General features: G+C 41.1%; 1 protein-coding gene across 1 annotated transcript in view; it reads right to left on the minus strand.

Annotated features, from left to right (window-relative positions):
- Nucleotides 1–10,284: 10,284 nt before the first annotated feature.
- LPCAT1 (lysophosphatidylcholine acyltransferase 1) overlaps nucleotides 10,285–27,507 on the minus strand; it is a 178,636-nt gene continuing 161,413 nt past the window's right edge. The window contains exon 14 of the mRNA XM_073332457.1: nucleotides 10,285–18,193. Coding sequence (XP_073188558.1) covers nucleotides 18,012–18,193 — 182 coding nt within the window. The 3' untranslated portion in view covers nucleotides 10,285–18,011. The remainder of the gene's footprint in view (nucleotides 18,194–27,507) is intronic.

Consider the following 27,507-nt stretch of genomic DNA (forward strand, 5'->3'; position numbering starts at 1 on the left):
AGACCACTGCTGGAGGATTATTTGGCCCATGTACCCTACACCTGCTTCAAGACATCCCACTATCCATTAACTGCCATTAGCTGTACAAATTGGGTATTGTGCATGGTCATCTTCTCCCTTAGTATTGGCAGTATGATTGAAATGATGGTGACTTCTGAGACAGTGTCTATCAAACTTTGGGTCCTCACCATCCTAGCCACTATGGATGTAGAAGACCTCTATACCAAGATTCCACACAAAGATGGACTACGAGCCATCAGGAACAGTATCCCCGATAATGTCACGGCAAACCTGGTGGCTGAACTTTGTGACTTTGTCCTTACCCATAACTATTTCACATTTGGGGACAATGTATACCTTCAAGTCAGCTGCACTGCTATGGGTACCCGCATGGCCCAACAGTATGCCAACATTTTTATGGTTGACTTAGAACAACGCTTCCTCAGCTCTCGTCCTCTAATGCCCCTACTCTACTTACGCTACACTGATGACATCTTCATCATCTGGATTCATGGAAAAGAAGCCTTTGAGGAATTCCACCATGATTTCAATGATTTCCATCCCACCATCAACCTCAGCCTGGACCAGTCCACACAAGAGATCCACTTCCTGGACACTACGGTGCTAATAAGCGATGAACACATAAACACCACCCTATTCCGGAAACCTACTGACCGCTATGCTTATCTACACGCCTCCAGCTTTCATCCACACCACACCACATGATCCATTGTCTACAGCCCATCTCCACGATACAACTGCATTTGCTCCAACCCCTCAGACAGAGACAAACACCTACAAGATCTCTATCAAGCATTCTTACAACTACAATACCCACCTGCTGAAGTGAAGAAACAGACTGACAGAGCCAGAAGAGTACCCAGAAGTTACCTACTACAGGACAGGCCCAACAAAGAAAATAACAGAACACCACTAGCCATCACCTTCAGCCCCCAATTAAAACCTCTCCAACACATCATCAAGGATCTACAACCTATCCTGAAGGACGACCCATCACTCTCACAGATCTTGGGAGACAGGCCAGTCCTTGCTTGCAGACAGCCCCACAACCTGAAGCAAATACTCACCAGCAACCACACACCACACAACAGAACCACTAACCCGGGAATCTATCCTTGCAACAAAGCCCGTTGCCAACTGTGTCCACATATTTATTCAGAGAACAGCATCATAGGGCCTAATCACATCAGCCACACTATCAGAGGCTCGTTCACCTGCATATCTACCAATGTGATATATGCCATCATGTGCCAGCAATGCCCCTCTGCCATTACATTGGCCAAACTGGACAGTCTCTACGTAAAAGAATAAATGGACACAAATCAGACATCAAGAATTATAACGTTCAAAAACCAGTCAGAGAACACTTCAATCTCTCTGGTCACTCGATTACAGACCTAAAAGTGGCAATTCTTCAACAAAAAACCTTCAAAAACGGACTCCAATGAGAGACTGCTGAAACGGAATTAATTTGCAAACTGGATACAATTAACTTAGGCTTGAATAAAGACTGGGAGTGGATGCGTCATTACACAAAGTAAAACTATTTCCCCATGTTTATTCCCCTTCCCCCTCTGTTCCTCAGACATCCTTGTCAACTGCTGGAAATGGCCCACCTTGATCATCACTACAAAAGGTTTTTTCCCCCCGCTCTTCTGCTGGTAAAAGCTCACCTTACCTGATCACTCTCGTTACAGTGTGTATGGTAACACCCATTGTTTCATGTTTCTGTGTATATAAATCTCCCCACTGTATTTTCCACTGAATGCATCCGATGAAGTGAGCTGTAGCTCACGAAAGCTTATGCTCAAATAAATTTGTTAGTCTCTAAGGTGCCACAAGTCCTCCTTTTCTTTTTGCGGATACAGACTAACACGGCTGCTACTCTGTGACCCCTGCTATGGTTATCTCCACTGTCAAGCAGTCCTTGAATTCTCAACAACAGAAGTTGCTGAGCACACCAGCTTCATCAGAGTTCTGCTCATTGTTGGCATGAGCTGCTCTTTTCCTGGGGACAGCCGTAGAAACCCCTCTGTCCCTACCTGGGTCGCTTGTTCCTGGTGCCCCTTTGGTTTTGGGTGCCTGGAACTCTGGTCTGCTTCTCAGTGGACATTTTTGGCTAGTATGCCCTGGCCTTTCACAAGTGTAACAAATGTACCTTCCCTTGTTGTTCTGCAGCAGGGATCTTCACGATCCCGGTGCCCTTGGATATTTTGGTGTACTAGTGGAGATTTTTTCTTTCATCACCTTGGTCATCAATTTCAGCATCTCCCCTGTTGGACTGTCAGTTTCTGCACAGCTTCATTTAAATTTTCCAGTGTAAACTGTGTTTGTGGCAAGGGCCTTTTCCCCAATAACTACATTCACTAGGCCCACATTTTGTGTATGGGGGTTGGGCATAGCCAACTCTTCCACCTGAACTTCCTCTCCTTCAGACCACACAATGGCAGTTTGCATGAGTTCATGGAACTTCTTACTGGGCTCTTCTTTAAACTTTGTCTTCATTTCATGGCAGAGGGAGTCATCCCAAAGCCATAGCATTAATTACTCTTTTAGGACCATATCTGCATTTGCCACTCATAGAGGGTTTCGCTGCTCCACTTTATTTATTCTCTCCTAGGGGGCAATATGTGTTGCCCGGATAGTTTCACCAGACTACTGTTTTCTTTTAAAGAACTCCTTTAGTCGTGTTCCTTGTCTCCAAACACTTCTAAGAGTTCAGATATCTTTTCCAAACCTTTCTTGTCCGCCATTGCCATAAACTTTACTGTGTCATTGGCCTGGCCGTTGAGATGCTCCTCTAAGAAGTGCATGTGATCTTCTTTAGGTACTCTTTGCATGCACATAGCTGCATTCACAGACTTGATCCTCTCCTCTACTGTAAGGTCTCCTGGCCTAGTTGGGAAATAACTGAACTCGGTGACCTTCTGCTCCTGTGGGACATTAATAGTAGGGTTTTTCTTAGTTTCCACTGTCTGTTGGTCTATTACAGCCTTAGCCAGTGATAAGGCTTCTCTCTCTGCAGTTCCAGCTTGTCATAACTCCTCAGCCTGGTCTGATAATTTGTGCTGAAGCTCAGCAAACTGGGCCTGTTGTTCTTCAATTCCAGCCACCGTAGGGTTCTCGATCAGACCTGGACAGTGCTATCAGAATGGGGTGAATGCTATGGATAGGATCCTGTTTGTGATGCCAATTATGTAAGCAGGGGAATGGTCCCACAATCGTGTGGAATTTTCCTGGCTTCTCTAACATCCTAGTGGAATCAGATGGCAAAAGTATCTGAGTTCCTGCCCCAATTCCCTTTTCCTGGATGCCTGCCTCATCTCAAGGACTCCTCTTCCACTCTCCTATGTGACAGAGTCCTCATTGTCCCAATAAGGCTAGGCCCAGGATTCCTGGGCTGCTTAACCACCAGCCTCTTTGTGGGTCACTCAAGACAGAGTCTAGGATGTCCCCGTTCTGGTGTACTTTCTCCTCACTGGCTACTTCCCTGACCTAGTGATCACTACAGTGAATTTAAACCACATGCAATTTATTAGACAGCAGTAGTAAAAAATAAGGGATACAGGTTAAAGGATCCAGGCATGGTGAACACCATAAACAATAGTCTCTGGAACTCAAGAAAATTCACAGCCTATTCCTTACATGTCCCAGGCCTCCTTCCCAGGACCTGCATTTGCTGCCTTGATACCATGGGTAAGACACCTGCTCTGGTGGTGGCTACATGCCCTCGGGGTCCAGATGGTGAGACCCTTCTCAGTATTGGTTCTCCTGTCAGGTTTGCACTCCTGCCCCCAGAAGTCCAGCCTTCATGACCCTCTTGTCTGGCAATATCTTCCTGTGTTGGGCCCTCTCTGCCCAGGGTCCCCACCTTGCTCTCCCCAGCCGCTCACTGTGCTCAGCTCCAGTATTACTTGTGGCATGGCTAGCCTTCCGCTATCCTGGTTCTGGCCCTGCAGCTCCCCACTGTAGTTCAGTCCTGGCTCCCCATCAGTGTGGCCGGTCTCTGCTGCTCTGGCTCTGGGCTGCTGCTCTGCCTCCAGCTCAGATCTGCCTCTGGGCTGCAGCATTCTCCCGGGTTCTGCCTTACTCTGTCCTGGCAACTCCAGCTCTCACAGAGAATGGGCCGTGGGCTCTCAACTCCCCCATTGGTCTGCCCACCCTGTCAATCTGGCTGAGTTGGAGGACTCTTCCCATTGGCCCTGGGGACTGTCAGTCTCAGGATCTTGACTCTTCAGCCCTTCCCCTTTCTCTGTTTTTGGTTGGAGAGAGTCAACCAAAGTTTCAGTAAGGGGCCAACAGCTTACTTACCTTCACTGTTAAATGTGTGCCTTATTACCAATTTGAATGCTTCCAGCCTTTGGATCTTTTTATGCCTTTGTCTGTTAGATTAAAGAATTCTTGACTATCTGAAATCTCTTAGTCATGTAGATACTCGTAGAGTGTGATCAAATCACCTCTTAACTTTATCTTGGATAAACTAAATAGATTGGGCTTTAGTCTATCATTGTAAGGCTTATTTTCCAATCTTTGAATCATTTCCAGGCCTTGAATCACTTTTTTCTGAATGCTTTCCAATTTTTCAACATCCTTTTTGAAGTGTGGACACCAGAACTGGACACAGTATTCTAGTAATGCTCACACTAATGCTCTCTATATAGATAATACCATCTTCTTACTCCTACTTGATATTCCCCCTTTTATAGAGTACTTACAAGAATCATGTAAATTTCAAGCTCCCTTCCATGTTTCCTTTGAGGGTTTACACCAGTAAAGTATTTTGATTGCTGTATAGGGATTTAATTTTACAAATTATTTAACATTTATATAGTTTCTTATTGTTGTGACCATTGCAGTTAATATCAAAAACTTAAAGTAAAAAAGCAAAAGAAAACCAAACACTTTGTTGTGTTTTTCTTTAATTTGGCTTCACACTGAAAATTCAATTTACGGCAAGAGAGTCACAAGGAAAATGTCCCATTGAGCAAAATGAGCAGTTATTCCCTAATGCACATTAACACTCATAAGAAGCTTCTGGAATCATTCATAAATACTGACATCAATTCTCTTTTAATAAATCAGCATACCACTCAAAGCATGGTTTAAACTTACGTAATTACATTACTGCTTGGCTCAATTCAGTTTATAGCACTTCATAGTCAATATCAAAGAAGACATATTTTCAATTCACTTGACAATTAACAAGAAAAAAATATTTGCTCAAGTTGAGGTATTTCCTTTATGAAATTACTTACTGAACATCACTGGTATTAGGAGGTACTGCTAGACCCAGACTGTTTAAAAATTGAGACAATATACAAAACACAAAACCAGTTTTTTAAATATGTTGTTTTCCATGCATTTTAATAAAAACTATAGAATCATTTTTTTAGCACTGAAACTATACCTCATTTAGAAAAGGGTTAACATCTAGTCAAAGTACCTCCACTATCCGAACAATACATTTGATTACTTTCCTTTCCTTTTTCAAAAAATTATGAAATATAATTCAGTTCAAAGATAATGGTCTATGTACATATATACCATAGAAACTTGCTAGTAGGGACATCTACAGTAGAAAAAACCATCAATATTATGATGCTTCTATTCATTATAACTATATATTGTTTTATGTATTATATTCAAAGGATACAAGTTAAACTTGTTGCCAGAGTGTCTTTATTTAAATAGAGGGTTTGATCCAGCAGCACTGAAGTTTATGAGAGTTTTATGCCACTGACTTCAACTAGAGGTGGAATGGGCCACTAATACCTAATAAGTGGCTTCTTACAAAACTGGCTTTCTTCAGTAAGAACATAGGAACTGCCATACTGGCACAGGTCACTGGCCCAATTAGAATTATTCTGTTTATGGCAGTAGTCTGTACTGGAAGCAGGAGTAGCAAAAAATTAAAAATAAAAATAAATTAAAGACTAAGTTTTCTATCCCAATTTAAATCCTCTATTTAAAAAAAATAATAATGTAATATGTCACAATACATCATAACTCTATGTTGATCCTAGTTTAATGGTAATTCAAGAGATTTTAAAACATTAAATATTTTTTTCTGAAATATTTGCAACTTGCTTGACCACTCAACTTTTATTCTTCCAAAAAAAGATAAACCAGTATCAATGATCAAACTAGAAGTCTTTCTTAGACACCTGGAGGGACATTAGGAATTACAAAAAGGTCAGAAAATGGTCCCACTGAGCAGAATGTTGCAACACTGAAATTAAATATATATATAATACAAAGTTAGTAGATAGCCTTGGTCCTCAGAACATAAACTCTTCTTCTTTAAAAAGATTACTACATTGTTTAGTTGTAATTTTAATACCCCTAAAAAGTTATTACAGAAAGCAGTAAAATTATAATGTAAACAAATCACTAGACAAATTACTACGCAGACAAGCAGCTACAGTAGCTTAGCTTTTTTGTCTACTTAAATATATATGGTTGCTAATAGACTCAAGTGTAACTTCTTTAAGGAATTTTATTCTACCTCTTTTTTTTAAAACAGTTTCAGTTTTTGATTATTTAAAAACTGATTTTCTGATTAGAAAAGTAGTCACAACACTGACTTGCTTAAACCTTCCCTCCAAAATATAAGAACTATCTAGTTTACAATAAAAGACAATATATGACAAAAATATATACTGACAGCATACAAGATCTTTACAGTTTATTTCTTCAGTATTTGAAATACAAAATTATTTTCATGCTAGTGACAAAAAAACATGTATTTGGGATTTCCCATATAAACTCAAAGACTTAGAAATTCCTTAGAAGTCAAATGAATTCCATTTTCAGTACCATGGTAACATGAAAAATCTTACAGCTTCACCTTTCTCCAGCATCTGCGAGAACAAACTATTCACTACATTGTCAAATGATAGCGTAATGGGCACTCACCACCTAGGGTGATAATATAAAAAAATACCCACCAGTAACTATTACAAAACATACACAACTCAGATTTTGTAGGGCATGTGTTTTTCTAAAAAGTCCCAACTTCTCAAAACATACAAAAGCTCTTTATATGCAAGTTGTAGACTTGGAGTCATTTCAGGTGGGTGGTAAGTGGGCATTTTCCTTCAGAAAAACCAACTTGTCTTAACTGATCCCTTTGTTATTTTGTTTGTTTCTTATGCTACATTTTTCTTTGAAAATAATGTATCAGAATAACACTTCATATGTTTCTATCTATAGAGGATAAGAGTAACTTAAAGGTCTCCAATCAAATAAACTGAAAACTTACTAGAATGGAACTAACTGTATGTCTTTGATGTGGTTTGCAAAGGAGAGCCATTCTAATATCTGATATCTTGTCCTGCATAGAAACCAGGGATTTCTTACAGGCTCTTGTGACTCACTCACTCCACTGAACACATATGCAAGGCTTGAATGTGTGTGTGTGTGTGTGGGGGGGCACTCTATAGACACAATTAGCCATTTGCCTAGGGCCCTGCCTCCCAAAGTCCTGTGATGGCATCAGAGCCTCAGCTTTCATTTCAAAAGTTTCTGACCCTCATGGTTGTGAAGAAAAGTTTGTAAATATGACCTGAGTATAACAGTTGCAGCGATGTCTCAGCCTGAACAGTGCCAACAAGATCCAGAGTGGAAGTAGCCTGGGCCCCACATTAGCACGCTAGCAGGCCAGGTCACCACTACTCTGGGACCAGGCCAGGCTGCTCAGTGGGGAGGCATAGATGTTGTATTGAGCTCTGTGGGACTGGTTCTGTCTTCATGTCTTCAGAAGTCCAACCAAGCCATCCTCTGGCTTTTTGGCTCTGTAGGTCAAGATTGGAGTGAAGAAAAGTGCTGGTACTCTCAAATGCCACCCATTCCTGGCATCCCACTGGAATGTCGCTCACAGTACATTGTGCAAATCTTGAATAATATGGTTGTCCCTCTCCTTTCTTATATTCTTTCACCAGCAGTAAAACAGCTCACTTCTAAATCATCATCACTGGGCTTGTGACTTAAAAGCTCAGAGAATTGGTGAGGTGTTTAAGATTCTCAGCAGACATCACTGCACTCAGTTTGCGTTTCAGAGTTTTACATGACACCATAATAGTTTCAGATTTATTTTTCCCAAAAATTTTAATTTTAAATTGAGATTTTGGAGAGCCAGATGGTAGTCTTAAAATGACTGGGTAGCCTGGCCCAATTCAATCCCTGCATATGTGAAACCTAATCTTCAGCCTTGGAGAGAACACTGGGGACATGCTAAACATATTGGTCTCCTAGTCCAACCACCACCTCACCCAGACAAAGATAATGGCCACCTCTTCAGGGTAATGAAAGCTGGCTGATATTCCAAAACTTCTGAATCCTTTCAGTTTTCATAAGTTCCTAGAAGAGCACATTTTCCATCCATGAGGCCAACATACTGATGACGTTGTAACCACAGATGACCACTGACATCAATGGCTTGACCACAATTATCAATGGCTTGGCCCCAAACAACATGCCTTTCCTTGCACTGATCTCAGAGATCCTCATGGCTCATCAGTGAGGATGTTAGATGAAGCATGGAGGCAGATTCAACTCCAGGAGTGTAAAAATCTGATCTGAACCCATCTGCTGACAGCACAATGGGCTTAGTACAGGATTATGCCACTTCACTAAAGGAAATGAGAGTCCCTGTCTCCTGCCATAACAGCTTCAAAAATCAGTCAGCAAAATTATTTTGCATAATGAACTTGCAAGTCAACCTGGCTTACATAAATCAAACCTCAGACCAAAATATTGATTACTGCAAAGAGCTCTCATGCCATTCCACAGAAAATTCAATTTAAGATGAACTTTCTGAGACAGAAAACTTAGATTAGAAAGCAACCACCACCCTGCCACCCAAGTCTGGTCCCACTGCATATGATTAAAGAAGGCCTAAAAAATTTGAGCTCCCATCTGCAAAACAAGGAACACTCCTGTCCCCCTGACTGGTGAAAGCCAAACAGAATTCAATTCAATGCCATTGAAATTATTCACATCACCTTTACAGAAAGCAAACCTTCCAGCCTTCCTGAAAAATGCAATAGTCTGCTTGACCCTCACCAATACTTGATACAGGAAATTTCTCATGGACACAAGCCTTGATAGTGCTAATGGATTATCTTCTCATGGCTATAATAGAGATCCAGTCTCAGTGCTCATACTGTTAAATCTCTGAATCTTTTGACACAATTGATGACAAGGTGCTTTTGATCTATTTGCGTGATATGGCTAGAGTACATACATCAACACTACAAGGGCTCTAGTCATTCCTCCCACTAGGTTCCAGAGGGTCATACCTCTTTAAGAACATTTCCATGTGGCATCCCAGAGAGGTCTAATCTGTCTCCTTCTTTTCAATATACACATCAGGCTACTTGAAGAAATGATTAGACATCTCAGATTATGCTCTCAATGACCTCCAGCTGTATAATTCCTTTTAAACAGACACAGAAAGTTGCCCTCACAAGATGTCACAATGCCTGAAAGAGACTGGCAAAGAGCAGCTGCCTCAAACTGGACAGAGGCAAGACTGGAGTAAGTCTGCCTCAAAACAGAAAACATGTAGAAGAATTAGTTCTGTCCTCATTGTGATGTCTACCCTTCATTTGGCAATAAACCAAACCATGGGGCCTTGCTGGACTCATCAACCAAGTGTGGTACTGGTTAGAAATGCTTACCTTCACTTTCAACTTGCTAGGAGCTTATCCTTCTTCCTTTCTGAGGAAGGAAAGCCACATGGAAAAACCAGATGTGGCTATAAAGATACATGATCAAGATTTTTAGAAACAGCTCAAGTTAGTTTCCTAAATTCATAGTTAGGCACCTAAAATAGGTGGTCTGAGAGATAAAAGTGCTCAGTCCAGTGGGACCTGCAATTTTGAAAATCAGACCATGTATCTGTGTCTAAATATGGATTTAGAACCACAACTTTAGACTCTAGTTTTCAAAAATCTTGGTTCATGTGTTTATCACCTCCAAACTGAATACTAAAAGAACGAGGAGTACTTGTGGCACCTTAGAGACAAATTTATTTGAGCATAAGCTTTCGTGGGCTAAAGCCCACTTCATCAGATGCATGCACTGGAAAATACAGTAGGAAGATATATATATATCTTCGAGACTAATCGATAGGGTTGGTATGGCAATCCACATTTTTTATGTTCTCTGTAAATATATATATCTTCCTACTGTATTTTCCACTGCGTGCACCTGATGAAGTGGGCTTTAGCCCACGAAAGCTTATGCTCAAATAAATTTGTTAATCTCTAAGGTGCCACAAGTACTCCTTGTTCTTTTTGCTGGTACAGACTAACTTGGCTACCACTCTGAAAGCTGAATACTGAAACACATTATACCTGACTGTGATTCTCAAAACAGTCAAATGAGACTCAGGCACCTAAATACCTTTAAAAATCTGGGTCCTAGAGCAAATCATCCCTGAACTCTGCATCCTACATTAGCTCAACCATAATTTCTGATTAAATTAAAAGCCTGGGTCCTCATCTTCAAAGCCATGAATGGAGCAGGACCCTAGTACATCAGTAGCTGCCTTTCCATCCACAACCTGCCAAGACAGCTGTGGTTCTCTAGGCTGATGCAACTAACAAAATACAGGCAAAGTACATGGAAGCTGGAAGTACCATGATGTCAGCTGAAAGGGTTTTTTTTTAATGGAATGGGCAACCTGAGAAGATTAAAGATAGTCAAAGTCTTGACCTATTATAGAGCATGCTGAAGACCCAACTATATGTTAAAGCTTCCATACCATAACTGATATGTTTACAAAAAATAAACTTTTGTTAAAAAAACCTAGCTTCACAGCACTTTAGATATTAGTCTAATGTGCTCTATAGAAAATGATAATACAGATAGGTAGATAAGGAGAGCTGCACAGTAATTGCTATGTTCAATATTGCTTTTGAGGTCTTAAGCATTCTTTTCAGTACATTAGTCACATTTGAGCTGAATCTAATATGTATTGTATGTTCTTATAGTCACTACAGATTAGAAGAAAAAGAAAATCAAGTGATCAGTAAGTCTCTTGGGACAGAAAATTAAAAATTCTTTTTTATTTCCATGGCGTGGGGCAAAAATAGTGTTTTAATTATAGAAATATTTAGTATTTTGGTGTAATAAAATTACAGTTTTAACATAAACAACAAGGAGTCCTTGCGCCACCTTAGAGAGTAACAAATTTATTTGGGCATAAGCTTTCGTAGGCTAAAACCCACTTCATCAGATGCATGGAGTAAAAAATACAGTAAGCAGTATAAATATTACAGCACATGAAAAGATGGGAAATTAGTGCTGTACTTAATATATGATAGCATAATTTGTGAAAATCCTTTTAATGATGAGATTACCAAAGGTGATCCAGTACAGATTCTGCCTTAACCAAATATAGAGATCACTTGACTTTCTTGATCAAGGCAACCTCTACATTTATTGTTTGTAATATTTACTAGAACTACTTCAAGAAAACATTAAAATGCCACCATTTTTTCTTCAGAAGCATATCTACTACATGCTTCTATGAAGTGAACAATGTGAAAACTTATTTATGTGTAATTTCGACCAACTCTGGGGATGAATCAGTTTACAAATGTGATAAGCACTAAATATGAACTGAGATCTTGCTCTACTACTACAAGCAAAACCATTAGTTTTATTTACTTCTCTTGGTAGTTATTTTGCCTCCTGAGAGGAAGCAAATCAGTTCCCTATCACCCAGTTGTTTCCCCATAGGAATAATTTTGTGGCTCATGAATAGAGAATTTTATAATGGAATTAGTAAACATGGCAGTGACAGAAGACTGTACTCCCTTTGAGCATAGAGAAACAAAATTCTGACTAATGATTATAACATACATTGGAAATTCTATGGTATGAGAGAATTTCTGATTTAGTTTACAAACTGATCTTTCAAAAAGGCATGCTCAGGAATTTCTTGCAACTTTATAAAATTTGGAAGAATAAACATTTGCTGTGGCCAATATAGTCTATTACAAGTACATAATGTAACAAGATCCACATGTGGGGTAGAACTGCTTGCAGTGAAAGATATGGTTGGTTTCCTCCATACCTTACATGGCATATCTTACATGGCATACGCGCTCTCTCTAAATGTGGTGGAGGGGACAGAAGGGGGATGCACACTGTGCCCCAACCAATGCCATGGGGAATTTACCAGAAAGTTAATGCAGCCCCTAATTGTGGCTTCCAAAGGTATTATGTGAGAATACCACATATAACTTTGGTTACTTTACGTGCATAATTATTCAGTTAGTAAAGTGATGAGCACAAAAGAGTGAGAGGAGAAAGATAAAGAGGAAGGCCAAAAAGGGGAATGATTGGGATCCATTCCTATGTAGAATGATAGGTCTGCTGAAGTCCTCGCTCCCCATAGCATTTTAACTTAAAAAAAAAAATCTAAGGAAATTGTCAGACAAAATCTTAACCTGAAGTTCCGATTGAACAGACCAATAAAGTTACCATTTTAAAAAAAGCCCTAAACTTTGGAATCCTTGGAAAGATCCCAAGTTAAGATTCCATTAAAAAAAAAAATCAGTGGAAGGTATAGAAATACCTCTTTAAAGTCATCCGTCCAATAACTTTAACCAAACCATCCTCATCAAAACAAAGGGAAATTTAGATACAAAATTATTTCCATGAGCAGATAGGTAATCAGTGACTCCAACAATAAAGAACATTTCTTACTAGATTACTCCACTTTTAATCTTGCAGGACCACATTATATCAACCTTACAATGAGTAGTAGTTTGCTCTGTATGTAATCCCATTGATATTAGTGGGATTGCATGTGGAGTGAAGAATTAGTCAACATAATTAGGGGTGATAGAATCTGGTCCCCACTGATTACATAAAGTACTATTCAAAGATAAACGGGATCTGTTTACATCACTGACTTCAGGACGACATAAACTATAAATATAGTCCACTGTTCCCTGAAGTTAATATGTAAGCCATTATGTGTGATTAGCCACAGAGCTCATCTTCCTACAGATACAGAGGATTAGATTCACAAAGGTACTTTGGTGCCTAAACCTGATTTAGGTGCCTATGCCTGGGTTTAGGCACCTAAATCCAAGTTTTAGGCTCTACTACAATTCACAAAACTCCCACTAAATCCTCTAGACACCTAAATTCACTCAGGGCCTATATTTTCAGGGTAAAAGTTTCCTAGCAGCCTAAGTTTCTGCCTCTGGCCATAAGCACTGCTGCCTCCCTCTAGGCATCTAGATGCCTATAGCCTGCCTAAGCTGCAGAGCAATTCAGAAAATGGGGAAGATAGGGGTTTATCTGCCTAAATTTTTGTGCAGGGCCTGATCACATAGGTGTACTCAGAAGCTGCCTACTGGATCAGATCCCATTCAAAATCTGGCTAGTAGAGGTAAACTTATAACTTTTATCTCAGTAGTTAGAGCACTCATCTGGGAGGCCCAGGATTCCCTTTCTTTCTTCCCTTTGCTAGACTGGGAGAAAGATCTGAACAGAAGAGTGATCTAACATCTGAGCTATGGGAGAGTCTGATGCAGGGATCCCTCAATCTCTGCTGGTAAAGTTGTTCCACTGTATAAATAATTAGAGTCATTGGGAGCAGGCGGACTGGACCCTGGCTATCCCACCTCCTAAATGGTTACCCTAACCAGCAGACTATAGAGTCATTCTCTCACTCTCTGGCCCACTAAATATTTATCCAATATGGAATAACTTCACCAGGAGAGACTGATGGAACCCCACATAAGAATATTCTGTAACTCAGTAGTTAGAGCACTCCCTTGGGAGGTAGGCAACTTCGTTCTCCCCTTCTCCCCGCATGGCGAATGAGGGAATTGAACATGTGTCTCCCACATTCCAAGTTATAAAATGAGTGGTGGTGACGGCAACACACATGTGGTATGTTTTGGGTGGAGTGAAGCAGGTGCTTAGCTAATTCTCACAAGCAATACCATATGTGCCTAAGCTGCTTGACTCCAAGATAGGAGTTCCCAGTTGTGAATCACTAGCAGACATAGGTGCCTCATAGAATCATAGAATATCAGGGTTGGAAGGGACCTCAGGAGGTCATCTAGTCCAACCCCCTGCTCAAAAGCAGGACCCATACCCAATTAAATCATCCCAGCCAGGGCTCTGTCAAGCCTGACCTTAAAAACTTCTAAGGAAGGAGATTCCACCACCTCCCTAGGCAATGCATTCCAGTGTTTCACCACCCTCCTAGTGAAAAAGTTTTTCCTAATATCCAACCTAAACCTGCCTCCCGGTAGCCTGGGTTCAGTTGCCTATCTCCATGAGAGGAGTGGGTTTTAGGACACACCTCTGTCATTGGCATCTCCCGCTGACTAGCTTAGATCACTTCCTAGCTAGTATGCTGGCTTTTGTAGATCTCCCTGTGCACTGTATAGAGAGCCTAACCACCTAAATCAGACTTTGCAAAGTGCAGTGATGTTCCTGTGATTTTCAAGGGGCCTAAAATTTAGGCGTTCCTTTATGTATCTAGCCCTACTCCCTCGGCCTCTAACCCTTACTTAGGGAAATAAAAGGGAAAGATCAATGACTTTAGTGGTGAAGAATCATTCTTGGCATTAGATCTATAAAACCAAGACTATACAATCCATGTTATATTGGCAGTTCCAAATGTAAGAATCACAGACACAGACTATAGACTTTTAAAAGTCTTTACAAAAATGAAAATTTTAATTAAACTTTCAGGAAAAAGCACTAATTAAGAGATCACATCTTACATGGCAGGTATGTAAGGAAAGAAGGAAGGCTGGAATATGGAAGTTGGTAACAGTAGAGGGCTAGAGTTAAGATTCTTTGGGAGATCTCCACTAAGCATTTCTATACCTTCTAATGTTTTTCAGGGGTGGAGAGGTTAGAAGTGGAATCTTTGGATGGCTTGGGTTTCTAAAGTTTTACATTTTTTTTACAAGTGTTTTTTTTGTTGTTGTTTGTTTGTTTGTTTTCAGGGTTTTTCCAAAAAGGTTTGTTATAGAACTTCAGATTAATGAATCTTTGGCTGAGTCTATAGCTATCTTCAGTACATAATATATGATCATTTAGTCTGCTATATGGGCTTTATTGGTATAAGAATAGGATGGCAGTATTACTAACAACAGGAAAAGCAATAAGCAATTTATGCAGGTCATCACAAATGACTCCTGATAAAAATGTTAAACCTCATTGCACCATGTATTCTGTATATCTCATATGTGTCACAGAGAAACAATTTTAGATTAAAATTATTGGAACTTTTTTATAGTCCTCCACCTGTAAATCTAGGTGCTGCAGATAGCATGAGCCCAAATGTAAGAGTGCCAGCAGGTGCCAAAATATCTAAAATTAACCCAGAATATTTTTTCTTGTATTATACCTAAAAATGTCAAAATTTCAATATTTTCCAAGCATCTAAAAACTCCCATTTTTAGCCCTGTTTTGCTGCAAGTTACTGGATCTTAAATCTAACAGTATTCCAGGACTGAATACTGTTCACTGTGTTTCTCAGTCCACTGTGGTTTCAGGGTGTTGGTAAATTTCCTATTTGGGGAAAACAAGGAAAAAAATTTCTGTCAGGTTAATTTCCTTTTAAAAATGGTGACTGTTTGAAGCTGCTCAGAAATTTATAATGTTAGAGCAAGTCCTGGGGTTGTGGGTGGGAGGGGGAGGAGGAGAAGAAGTAAACAACATGTAGGTTAGGCATTAATTAATATTATGTTAATTTTACATATTATTACACAATATACCACATAGAGAGAGTACCTCCATATATACAGGAGAACTTCAGCGTTACAAACACCTTGTGAATGGAGGCTGTTTGTGGCTCTGAAATGTTCATAACTCTGAACAAAACATTATGGTTGTTCTTTCAAAAGTTTATAGCTGAACATTGACCTAATACAGCTTTGAAACTTTACTATGCAGAAGAAAAATGCTGCTTTTTACCATCTTAATTTAAGTGAAATAAGCACAGTTTCCTTACCTTGTCAAATCTTTTTTTTTAAACTTTCCCTTTCTTTTTAGTAGTTTACGTTTAACACAGTACTGTACTGTTTTGTTTTGTCTCTGTTGCTGCCTGATTGCGTACTTCTGATTCCAGATGAGGTGTGTGGTTGATGGGTCAGTTTGTAATTCTGGTGTTTAGAACTCTGAAGTTCTACTGTATGGTGTGTGTAGTATGTAGCATACTATACACAACAATGTGCTACATGTATGATAATTTGCATATATATGTGCACTAATTTATTGATTACTTACTTTTAATGAAATCATCTGCCCTCTACAAGTTAATATGTCTCTCCAGGACACATTCTAAACCTTAACCAGTTTCAAGCAACTGCCATTTTTAAAAACCAACCAGCCAGAGAAAGACTTCCTCCTCCTTCTCTCTCCCCTCTCCACTCATGGCCTGAAATTAGCACTGTTTGTTGGCCAAGGATGGATAAGATTCAAATCCTAAGTCAGTGTCTGCTTTTCTAATTATAAAAATGCCTGAGTTTTGAAGTCTGATATAGTGCAGCTCTACAGGGTTAGTAATGGGGTTACTAACCATGCAGGATTAAGAATTTTTACCATTCAGAAGGAGAGAAATTCCTTTGGTCCCATTGGGAGCCAGCATTACTTCTAGCCCTTAAAGGCACATTTTGGGCTTTCAAGTTCTGAGACTTTTATATTCAGAAAAACTACATAATTTTGGGAAGTTTTTTATATTAGTTTTGATGTCTCTCTCCTTCTGAGCCCTGCTCAGTTTTATTCCTTGTAACTAAAGTACCTAGATTTACAAAAGGAAAGAAATAAGAAATAGTGCCATTAACATTTTTTAAAACTTCTGTAAAACATTCCTAATTTTTTTGGGGTAACATCTGCATCATACAGAATATATACCATAGTAATATAAAGTTTTAAGGCATTCCTTTGGGATGTCTTATATAACTCACTTATGGCTTTGCCACTCCTAACTAATGCAATCTTTCCAGATTAATGCTGATAAAAATCTTTATTCCACATTACAATATGTATTTGACTGTATATGCACACATGTGCACGTGTATCTGTCATCAGATTTTTACCAAAGAAGCTGCACCTGTGTGATTCCTGGTTAATATCTAAATTAAATACATAAGGGATTAGTTTATAATAAATTCCTCATATAATTAATAAGTGGAAATGTTTGAATAATTTTACAGAAAAGCATGGAGAGCATGGTTTGTTTGCCACACATTTGTACACATAGACATATCATGTCTGTTTTGAAAGCATTCCATATTTCACTGTGGTCTGCAGATAAGTATATGAGAATAAATGTATGGGAGCTAAAGCCCCTTCCCTTTTGATTCTACCCTGTAATGAACTGAAAGACCGAGACAACTTTATGATTTAACAACAAAAATAAAAAGCAAGTAATCCTTGGTCAAAAAAATTTTTTTTTCATAATTGTTTCTTGCACTATTTACTGAAACCAACACAAGGGGCCAAAATGTGCTTGCTTTTCTCATGAGAATAATCCTACTGAAGTCAGTGACACTGCTATGTGAATAAGGACAGCAGATCTGGCCCTAAATAAACACCTTCCTAAATAGGGAAAAAACATCACCAAAGTGCACTCACCACCATATTAGCTCCAATTCTTTACACATGCACACTTTGTGCAACATTCTGTACATGAAACTAACCAATCAAATATAAATAAATATGTAGCTTCCCTTTAAGTATGCACATTAATAATGAAGCACATCATATTCTTGGCTTGCAAAGACCTTTCTGAAAAAAAAAAAGAAAATAAAACCCATCTCCTGACAATTAAGCTTGAAGATATTGATAAATACAGCATGTGGGAATTAAAGAACAGTATTAAGGTAGTAAATCTTTCACACACAAAAGTTATAGTTGCTGTATAGTTGGAGTGACTATGAAGATTCCAGGAAAGGAAATATTCCTCTCACCAGGAGAGGAGTAGGATGTCTGCAGTTTTAATTCAGTTTCTTCTGCAGGGGATTCTTTTTATCATCAGCATTTTCGGGGCTGAAGTCAGTACAGAATCCATTAGGGGCTGGAAGAGAAGTCTTCAAACAATTCTCAACTTCCATCTGATCATGGTACAGATACTCTTCTGCAAAGTCTGGATACATTTCTGTATATCTGTAGAAGTCATCTAAAAACAGACATTTGTGTTACATGGAAGCTACTACCACTAAAACAAAGACCATCTAACTTTTGCATACTTAGAGCAATTCATATTTCACTGATAATTCTCTTCTACGAGAGGAAAACTGTCACTATTGTCCTCCTCCTCTTTCAATATCCAGCCTCCCACAACTGGACCTTTAGTAAAAAGGTGTATTAAAAAATAATGTATTCATTTACTAATTCAACTAAAACATTTCACTTTGTAAGTACAGTTTTCCTCATTGTGAAAAGCCGATTTTTCATTTTGTCCCTTGATGTGCTGATGCAAAGGAAACAAACAAGACCTCTTTGTGAAAAAGGATTTCCTTTTTATGCCAAAAAAGCTTCTGTTTTGTATTAATGAATCTGCCGCTGGCACCTTGCCACTAAGTGTTGTGCTGATATTTACTCAGACATGACTGGAACTGTAAAATACCTTGGAGAGCTCAAGTCATAAGAAGAAATTTTCACATCGTAAAGGACGCTGACTTTGGAGGAAGTAAAGTGCAAATTGTAGCAATTGCTATATTCACACTATACCTCATAGTATTTTACATACAAACATGCTATATTAATAGTGCTTGAATATGTCTGATCACTGCACCATTCCAGAAAAGCTTGGGGAAGGATTGTGCTTCATTTCCCTGGAGTGCTAGGCGTGCAAGGGCTGCACTATTCTTTAGGGCAGGTCTACCCTACAGCCTAACTCAATATAACTTATGTCTCTCAGGGATGTGAAAAAGCCCATCCCCTGAGCAACACAAGTTTTGTGCTGTCCACACCAGCATTATGTTGGTGGTAGATGCTCTCCTGCCGACATAGCTTCTGCTTCTTGCTGAGGTGGAGTAATTATGCTGATGGGAAAGCGCTCTCCCATTGGCATAGTGTGTCTTCACTACACATGCTACAGCTGCAGAGAGGTGCAAACTGCTCCCCCATGTGCATCTGGATTGGCATGGAACCAGAAGGTGGCAATAGCCTCTTTTCCTTACCCCATTTGGGGTGATATGTGTCCTTAGTGGAGGGGGAAGTCATTTTGCTTAGGTGAGCACTGGATAGTCTTTGAATGGGTGTTTAAAAGGGTGAGTGATTTTACCAAGTCTATCCCTGCACCTTCCTTTGCAATCCAGTTACAATATGGCCAGTTATATTTTGTTCCATGTTTTATCTTACATTTTACAAGCACAGGTCCTCTCTCAGACCTTAATCCTGTGACTGAAATAGAAGATGATGTTCAGCACCTCACAATCTGGCCCTATGTCATGCATTGAAAAATGTATTCTATCCTTTTAAAATGTGTATTTGATTCTGAATTTTTCCCTCCTGCCTCCAAAGTCCCCAAGCAATGACTGTATTCAACTGAGGCCAAGAAGTGAATTTAAACATATTCTGAAGTCTCTAGTGGAAACAAAATCTCTTCACAAAAAAAATATTCTGGAAAAATTATTTGGAGTAGCTGTACATTGTGGCATGACTGGGTAAAAAACAAACAAAAAATCCCAACCAAAGAACAGTCTTTCATTGCACTGATATCATCTGGTAGCAAAGACTGGACACTCAAACTCATCCTCACAGTTTCCCTAATCAATTGAAAAACCTCATTCTGCCTAGAACATCTATTTAAAACAGAGTTTTAAAAAAATTCTTACTAAATGCAATCACATATTTAAAATAAATAATTTTATTATACATTAACTAATCCTTCAGAACCAGAACCATTTACTACACTCAACAAATGTGATAGTTACAAGAATACTAGTAGCCGAAAGCTGTCACACAGGTATAATTCATATTCATGCGAGTAAAAAAATCTGAAAATGGCCGAGAACTTAAAAATTGGAAGTTCACAGACTATGAATTCCAGTGATAAACGAATTTGGTGATATTCTAAACACAAAGAGCACTCAAACATGCTTGTAGCTGTCTCTATCACTTCACAGTGACTCAGATATTCTAGGTTTCAGAGTGATGTTTGGGGTTATTGTGTGTGCTGGCTGTGTTGCTGTGTGGGTGATTGTTGATTTGTGTCTTGGGGGATTGTGTTGGAACAGTTGTGTGGATGGTGAATGAGGAGTGTCTGCTGTGGTGAGGGGCATGCATGTTTGTGGTTATTGTGTAGGCTAGTTGTGTTGCTATGTGTGTGATTGTGTTGATTTGTGTCCGGGGGCGTTATGCTGGGAGATTTGTGTTGCTTGTGCAGGTGGACACATGGGTGTGGCAGCTGGGCCAAGTAATCAACCATCTGTGCAGTTTTCCTCATACAACCAATGAGATTGCTGCCTGCAAATTAACTACAGAATAAGGGTGGTGCCTGGCTGAGTTACCTCTGATATCACAAGAGTCTAGGACTCTTGGCATGGCCTTTCTGTACCTGTACACTGCAAGAATTTAAAGTCAACATGTCCGAGAACTTAAAAATCGGACAGTAATAGACTATGAAACCCAGTGATGATTGAACCTGGTGATATCTGAACAAAAAGAGCTCAGCCATCCCTGTAGCTATTTCCATTGCTTCACACTAACTGACAGATAACTGGCTTCAGAGACAGAGTGACAATCCTGAAATCTTATACAGATGGCATAATATGACACATGGAAGATAGGACTTATGTAATGCGAAAGAAGGCAAGAGAACACGAGAAGAAACTAAAAGAACAGCAGTCCCATTGTTGCAGTCAAAATTTGCAGGAGTCCCCTTCATTCTGCAGCATAGAAGGCCATACATGCCACTTTTTCTTGAATTGGGGGAGGGGTTTCAAAGTCATCCCACCTATCTCTTCAGTCTTCTGTGTTGTCCACTCTGCTCGTCCTGTTCTTAAAAGGGAATAAAATTGACCTATACCTCAATTTATGAATCACCTACACAGAGCACTTTAGATATAATTGCTTTAATTTTATTGCTAGCACTCATAGCAAAGTGTGGAAAGGCAAAAGTAGAAAGAGAGGCTTTATGAGGCTGAATGCTTACTTATCTTGCAGTAACTTGTTCTTAGAGATATTTTGTCTATGTCCCACTTATGGAGTGCATGTGCCTCACATGTATGATTGGAATTTTTTGACCAGCCCCCTGCATGTCCACATGCCCTCTGATCCAAGGGCATATATGGTAGAGTGGCCCTTACGCATGCTAATTCATAATCCCAGAAGAAATGGACTCTGATGGAGCAGGGATGAGGGCAGGTCATGGGACTCAGATGGAAAAAAAACACCTCAAAAAACAAAAGTTAAATTACCATAAGTGAGATTCACACAGACAAAGCCTAGAACGATGAATGGTTATGAGCTAGTAGTTGCCAGATTAATAAAGGGATCTAAGGAGTCATACCTACAGTTATCAAAATAAGGATTGCAGAAATGCACTCCCAACTTTGGCATCTGATCATAGAATATCAGAGTTGGAAGGGATCTCAGAAGGTCATCTAGTCCAACCCCCTGCTCAAAGCAGGAACAATCCCCAACTAAATCGGCCCAGCCAGGGCGTTGTCCAGCCTGACCTTAAAAATCTCAAAGGAAGGAGATTCCACCACTTCCCTAGGTAACACATTCCAGTGCTTCACCACCCTCCTAGTGAAAAAGTTTTTCCCAATATCCAACCTAAATCTCCCCCACTGCAACTTGAGACCATTACTCCTCGTTCTGTCATCAGCTACCACTGAGAACAGTCTAGATTGATCCTCTTTGGAACCCTCTTTCAGGTAGTTGAAAGCAGCTATCAAATCCCCCCTTATTCTTCTCTTCTGCAGACTAAATAATCACAGTTCCCTCAGCCTCTCCTCATAACTCATGTGTTCCAGTCCCCTAATCATTTTTGTTGCCCTCCGCTGGATGCTTTCCAATTTTTTCACATCCTTCTTGTAGCGTGGGGCCCAACACTGGACACAGTACTCCAGATGAGGACTCACCAATGTCGAATAGAGGGGAACAATCATGTCCCTCGATCTGCTGGCAATGCCCCTACTTATACAGCCCAAAATGCCATTAGCCTTCTTGGCAACAAGGGCACATTGTTGACTCATATCCAGCTTCTCATCCACTGTAACCCCTAGGTCCTTTTCTGCAGAACTGCTGCCTAGCCATTCTGTCCCTAGTCTGTAGTGGTGCATGGGATTCTTCCATCCTAAATGCAGGACTCTGCACTTGTCCTTGTTGAACCTCATCAGATTTCTTTTGGCCCAATCCTCTAATTTGTCTAGGGCCCTCTGTATCCTATCCTACCCTCCAGCATATCTACCACTCCTCCCAGTTTAGTGTCTCTGCAAACTTGCTGAGGGTGCAGTCCACGCCATCCTCCAGGTCATTAATGAAGATATTGAACGAACCCGGCCCCAGGACCGACCCTTGGGGCACTCCGCTTGATATCGGCTGCCAACTAGACGTGGAGCCATTAATCACTACCCGTTGAGCCCGACGATCTAGCCAGCATTCTATCCACCTTATAGTCTATTCATCCAGCCCATACTACTTTAACTTGCTGGCAAGAATAGTGTGGGAGACCATATCAAAAGCTTTGCTAAAGTCCAGGAATAACACGTCCACTGCATTCCCCTCATCCACAGAGCCAGTTATCTTGTCATAGAAGGCAATTAGATTAGTCAGGCATGTCCTTGATCAAGCAACCAAATCCAGGGTGCAGTGTTTAGTAAAGATATGGGCTCAGCTCCAAGTCTCTGATGTAGGAATATTTCTTAGGCATTTGGCAGAGGTTGCTTGGTCTCTAGTTGAGTGGGCCCTAATACCCGAGAGAAGCAGCGTATCTGCTAGTTGGTAAATTTTGATGCACTTGCATAATCTCTGGGAAGAGAGGGCCTGACCTTTCACAGACCGTCCCAATGCCACAAATAAATAGAATGGTTTCCTGAATACATTTTCCTAGCTGAATAATAAAGAAGGATTCTGGAAACATCTAAAGTATGGATCTTGAGTGTGGTATGGAGTTTGGGCATGGTCTCCTGAGTTTAAGCGTGGTTTGGGGAAGAAAATGGGGAGGTTGGTTTGTTTTAAATGAAAATCTGATACCACCTTGGTAAGAAATTTAGGAGAGGGTATCACTACCCCCTTATCCCCATGGAAGACCGTATGTTTTCCATCAGTGCTTGGAATCTCAATTCCTGGCTGAGGTGATAACCACCAGGAAGTTGGTGGAGAGAGCACTTGGACTGAGGTTCCATAAGGCCCATAAGAATTACATTTAAGTCCCAGGAAACAGGGGGCTCACAAACTATGGGATAGGCATGGAGCAGTCTTTTTAAAAATTCTGAAATAATTTAAAGGTTGAACACTATATGAATGTGTACTGGAAAATGGCATGTTGAAACTGCAACTAAGTGGACCCTGATAGAAACAATGATTAGGCTCAATAGCTTGAGTTGAAAGTTGCAGTCCAAAATCTTGGGAATAAGGCCTTCTAATAGGTTTGCACAATGTAGTGAAGCCTAGATGGAATTTTTTTTCCACATTGAACTATACAATAATTTTGTAGTAGGCTTCACAGACTCACAGAGTTTAAGGCCAGTAGGGACCCATTCGATCATCAAGTCTGACCTGTGTACCACAAGCGCTTAAATTTCATCCAGTTAGCCCTATATTGATCCCAGTAACTTGTGCTTAACTAAAGCATAAGTTCCAGAAAAGTATCCAGGTATGATAGGATCCAGGTATGATAGGATAATCATTACATGATTTTGGTAATTAACTGATCTTTAAATATTCATGGTAAATAGGCCTAATGGCCTGTGATGGGATGTTAGATGGGGTGGGATCTGAGTTACCCAGGAAAGAATTTTCTTTAGTATCTGGCTGGTGAATCTTGCCCATACGCTCAAGGTTTAGCTGATTGCCATATTTGGGGTTGGGAAGGAATTTTCCTCCAGGGCAGATTGGAAGAGGCTCTGGAGGTTTTTCGCCTTCCTCTGTAGCATGGGGCACAGGTCACTTGCTGGAGGATTCTCTGCTCCTTGAAGTCTTTAAACCACGATTTGAGGACTTCAATAGCTCAGACATAGGTGAGGTTTTTCAGGAGTGGTTTGGTGAGATTCTGCGGCCTGCGTTGTGCAGGAGGTCAGACTAGATGATCATAATGGTCCCTTCTGACCTTAGTATCTATGAATCAGTCATGATCTGAAGACATGAAGAGCTGGAGAATACACCATTTCCCTTGATAGTTTTTTCCAATGGTTAGTCACCCTCACTGTTAAAAAAATTGTGCTTTATTTCCAATTTGAATTTGTCTGGCTTTGGCTTCCAGATACTGGTTTTTGTTAGGCCTTTCTTTTTTAGATTAAAGACCTCTTTGGTATATTCTAAATACCTGCTATTTTTTCCCCATGGAAGTACTTATACACTGCAATCAAGTCATCTCTCAATCTTCTTTTTGATAAACTCAGGCTTGGTCTACACTATGAGTTTAGGTCGAATTTAGCAGCGTTATCTTGATTTAACCCTGCACCTGTCCACACGACTAAGCCCTTTTTTTTGACTTAAAGGGCTCTTAAAATTTATTTCTTTACTCCACCCCCGATGAGGGGATTAGCGCTGAAATTGGCCTTGCTGGGTCAAATTTGGGTACTGTGGATGCAATTCGACAGTATTGGCCTCCGGGAGCTATCCCACAGTGCTCAGTTGTAACCGCTCTGGACAGCGCTCTCAACTCAGATGCACTGGCCAGGTATACAGGAAAAAGCCTGCGGACTTTTGAATCTCATTTCCTGTTTGGCCAGAGTGGCGAGCTCACCTGCACAGGTCACCATGCAGAGCTCATCATCACAGGAGACCATGCAGTCCCAGAATCGCCGAAGAGCTCCAGCATGGACCGAACAGGAGGTACGGGATCTGACCGCTGTACTGGGAGACGAATCCATGCTGGCAGAACTCCATTAGAAAAGATGAAATGTCAAAATAATCTCTAATGGCATGAAGGACGGTGGCTATAACAGGGACCCACAGCAGTGTCACATGAAAATTAAGGCGCTCAGGCAAGCCTACCAAAAAACCAGAGAGGCAAACGGCCACTCCGGTTCACAGCCCAAGACATGCCGCTTCTATGATGAGTTGCATACCATTCTACCCCAACCCTGTGCTTTGACTCCATCCAAGGAGTGGGAGGCAACACGGAAGCAGGTTTTGGGGGCGAGGAAGACATGACCTGCGAACCAGCTGAGTGGCGAACAGCAGAGAGGCTAACAGAGGGAGTTTGCCTGGAATCTGTCTGAGAGGAGGTACGCTAAGGTCTGCATTAGGGAGGCTGTGTTGGTGAGTATCTGAGTCTCTGTTGTGGGGACAGTTTGACCGTGTGCTTGACTGGTTCTTTGTTTGAACAGTGTGAATTGGGAGTGCTTTGTTCCAGGTGAGACTTGAGTGGGTCTGACTGTTATAAAAAGCCAGTCAGCTGTGAACTAGCTGAGTGGCGAACAGCAGCGAGGCTAACAGAGGGAGTTTGCCTGGGAGTTGGCTGGGTTGAGAGCCCACTGAGGCTTTCATCTTGCTGGCTTCTCTGAGTAGTTAGTACAACTCCTGAGGAAGCTCGTAGAAGGAAGGTAATATGGATGGGGAGTGTTCAGCTGTTGTGATCTGCACTGGATGTGCCATGTTTGTCTTTCTTCCACAGGACAGAAGCGACTTTGTCTGTACAAAGTGCAAGTTGGTCTCCATATTGGAAGAGAAGGTTCAAGGTCTGGAGAAACTAGTATCGACCCGGCGTTGCATAAGAGAAACTGAAATTTTCTGGACAGACGTCAGGATATGCTTCTACGGGCACAATGTTCTGAAGATTCAGAGCAGGCAGTGCAGCGGGGACAGGAGGACGGTGAAGAAATTTGGCAGCATGTGACCTCCAGAAGAAGAAAGAGGAGCGTCCATGTACCAGCAGCGCAGATACAGGTAAGAAACCATTTTCTTGTTCTCTCCACAGGTACTAATGCGGAGAGTGGACTAGATGATACATCTTAGGGAAGGGAACAGAAAGACTCCATCGATTCGAAGGCATGAGATGCACTGTCCTAGGGATCGGGGTTCCACGACCACCGCTCCCAAGAGGAGGAGGTGGGTGGTCTCTCCTCAGGGGGACTGAGTCATCTATCTGCCGCCCCGACCGGGAAAACCGAGATGTCTGCTGCTTGCCAGGAGCTAGGATTCATGATGTGATGGAGAGACTGCCGAGACTCATCAAGCCCTCGGATCGCTATCCTTTCCTGCTTCTCCACGTGGGCACCATGATACTGCCAAGAATGACCTTGAGCGGATCACTACAGACTATGTAACTCTGGGAATAAGAATAGAGGAGTTTGAGGTGCAAGTGGTGTTTTCGTCCATCCTCCCCATGGAAGGAAAAGGCCTGGGTAAAGACCGTCGAATCATAGAAGTCAACAAATGGCTACGCAGGTGGTGTCGAAGAGAAGGCTTTGGATTCTTTCACCATGGGATGGTGTTCCAAGAAGGAGGAGTGCAAGGCAGAGATGGGCTCCACCTAACCAAGAGAGGGAAGAGCATCTTCGCAAGCAGGCTGGCTAACCTAGTGAAGAGGGCTTTAAACTAGGTTCACCGGGAGAAGGAGACCAAAGCCTTGAGGTAAGTGGGATACCGGGAGGAAGCACGAGCAGGAGAACGCGAAAGGGGAGGGCTCCTGCCTCATACTAAGAAAGCAGGACAAACAGCAAGTTCTCTCAAGCGCCTATACACAAATGCAAGAAGCCTGAGAAACAAGCAGGGAGAACTGGAAGTCCTGGCACAGTCAAGGAATTATGATGTGATTGGAATAACAGAGATTTGGTGGGATAACTCACATGACTGGAGTACTGTCATGGATGGATATAAACTGTTCAGGAAGGACAGGCAGGGCAGAAAAGGTCCGGGAGTTGCATTGTATGTAAGAGAGCAGTATGACTGCTCAGAGCTCTGGTATGAAACTGCAGAAAAATCTGAGTGTCTCTGGATTAAGTTTAGAAGTGTGAGCAACAAGGCTGATGTCGTGGTGGGAGTCTGCTATAGACCACCAGATTAGGGGGATGAGGTGGACGAGGCTTTCTTCCAGCAACTCACAGAAGTTACTAGATCGCAGGCCCTGGTTCTCATGGGAGACTTCAATCACCCTGATATCTGCTGGGAGAGCAATACAGCGCTGCACAGACAATCCAGGAAGTTTTTGGAAAGGGTAGGGGACGATTTCCTGGTGCAAGTGCTGGAGGAACCAACTAGGGGCAGAGCTCTTCTTGACCTGCTGCTCACAAACCAGGAAGAATTAGTAGGGGAAGCAAAAGTGGATGGGAACCTGGGAGGCAGTGACCATGAGATGTTCAAGTTCAGGAT

The sequence above is a fragment of the Lepidochelys kempii genome, chromosome 2 (assembly GCF_965140285.1).
Source record: "Lepidochelys kempii isolate rLepKem1 chromosome 2, rLepKem1.hap1, whole genome shotgun sequence".
Classification (NCBI taxonomy): Eukaryota; Metazoa; Chordata; order Testudines; family Cheloniidae; genus Lepidochelys; species Lepidochelys kempii.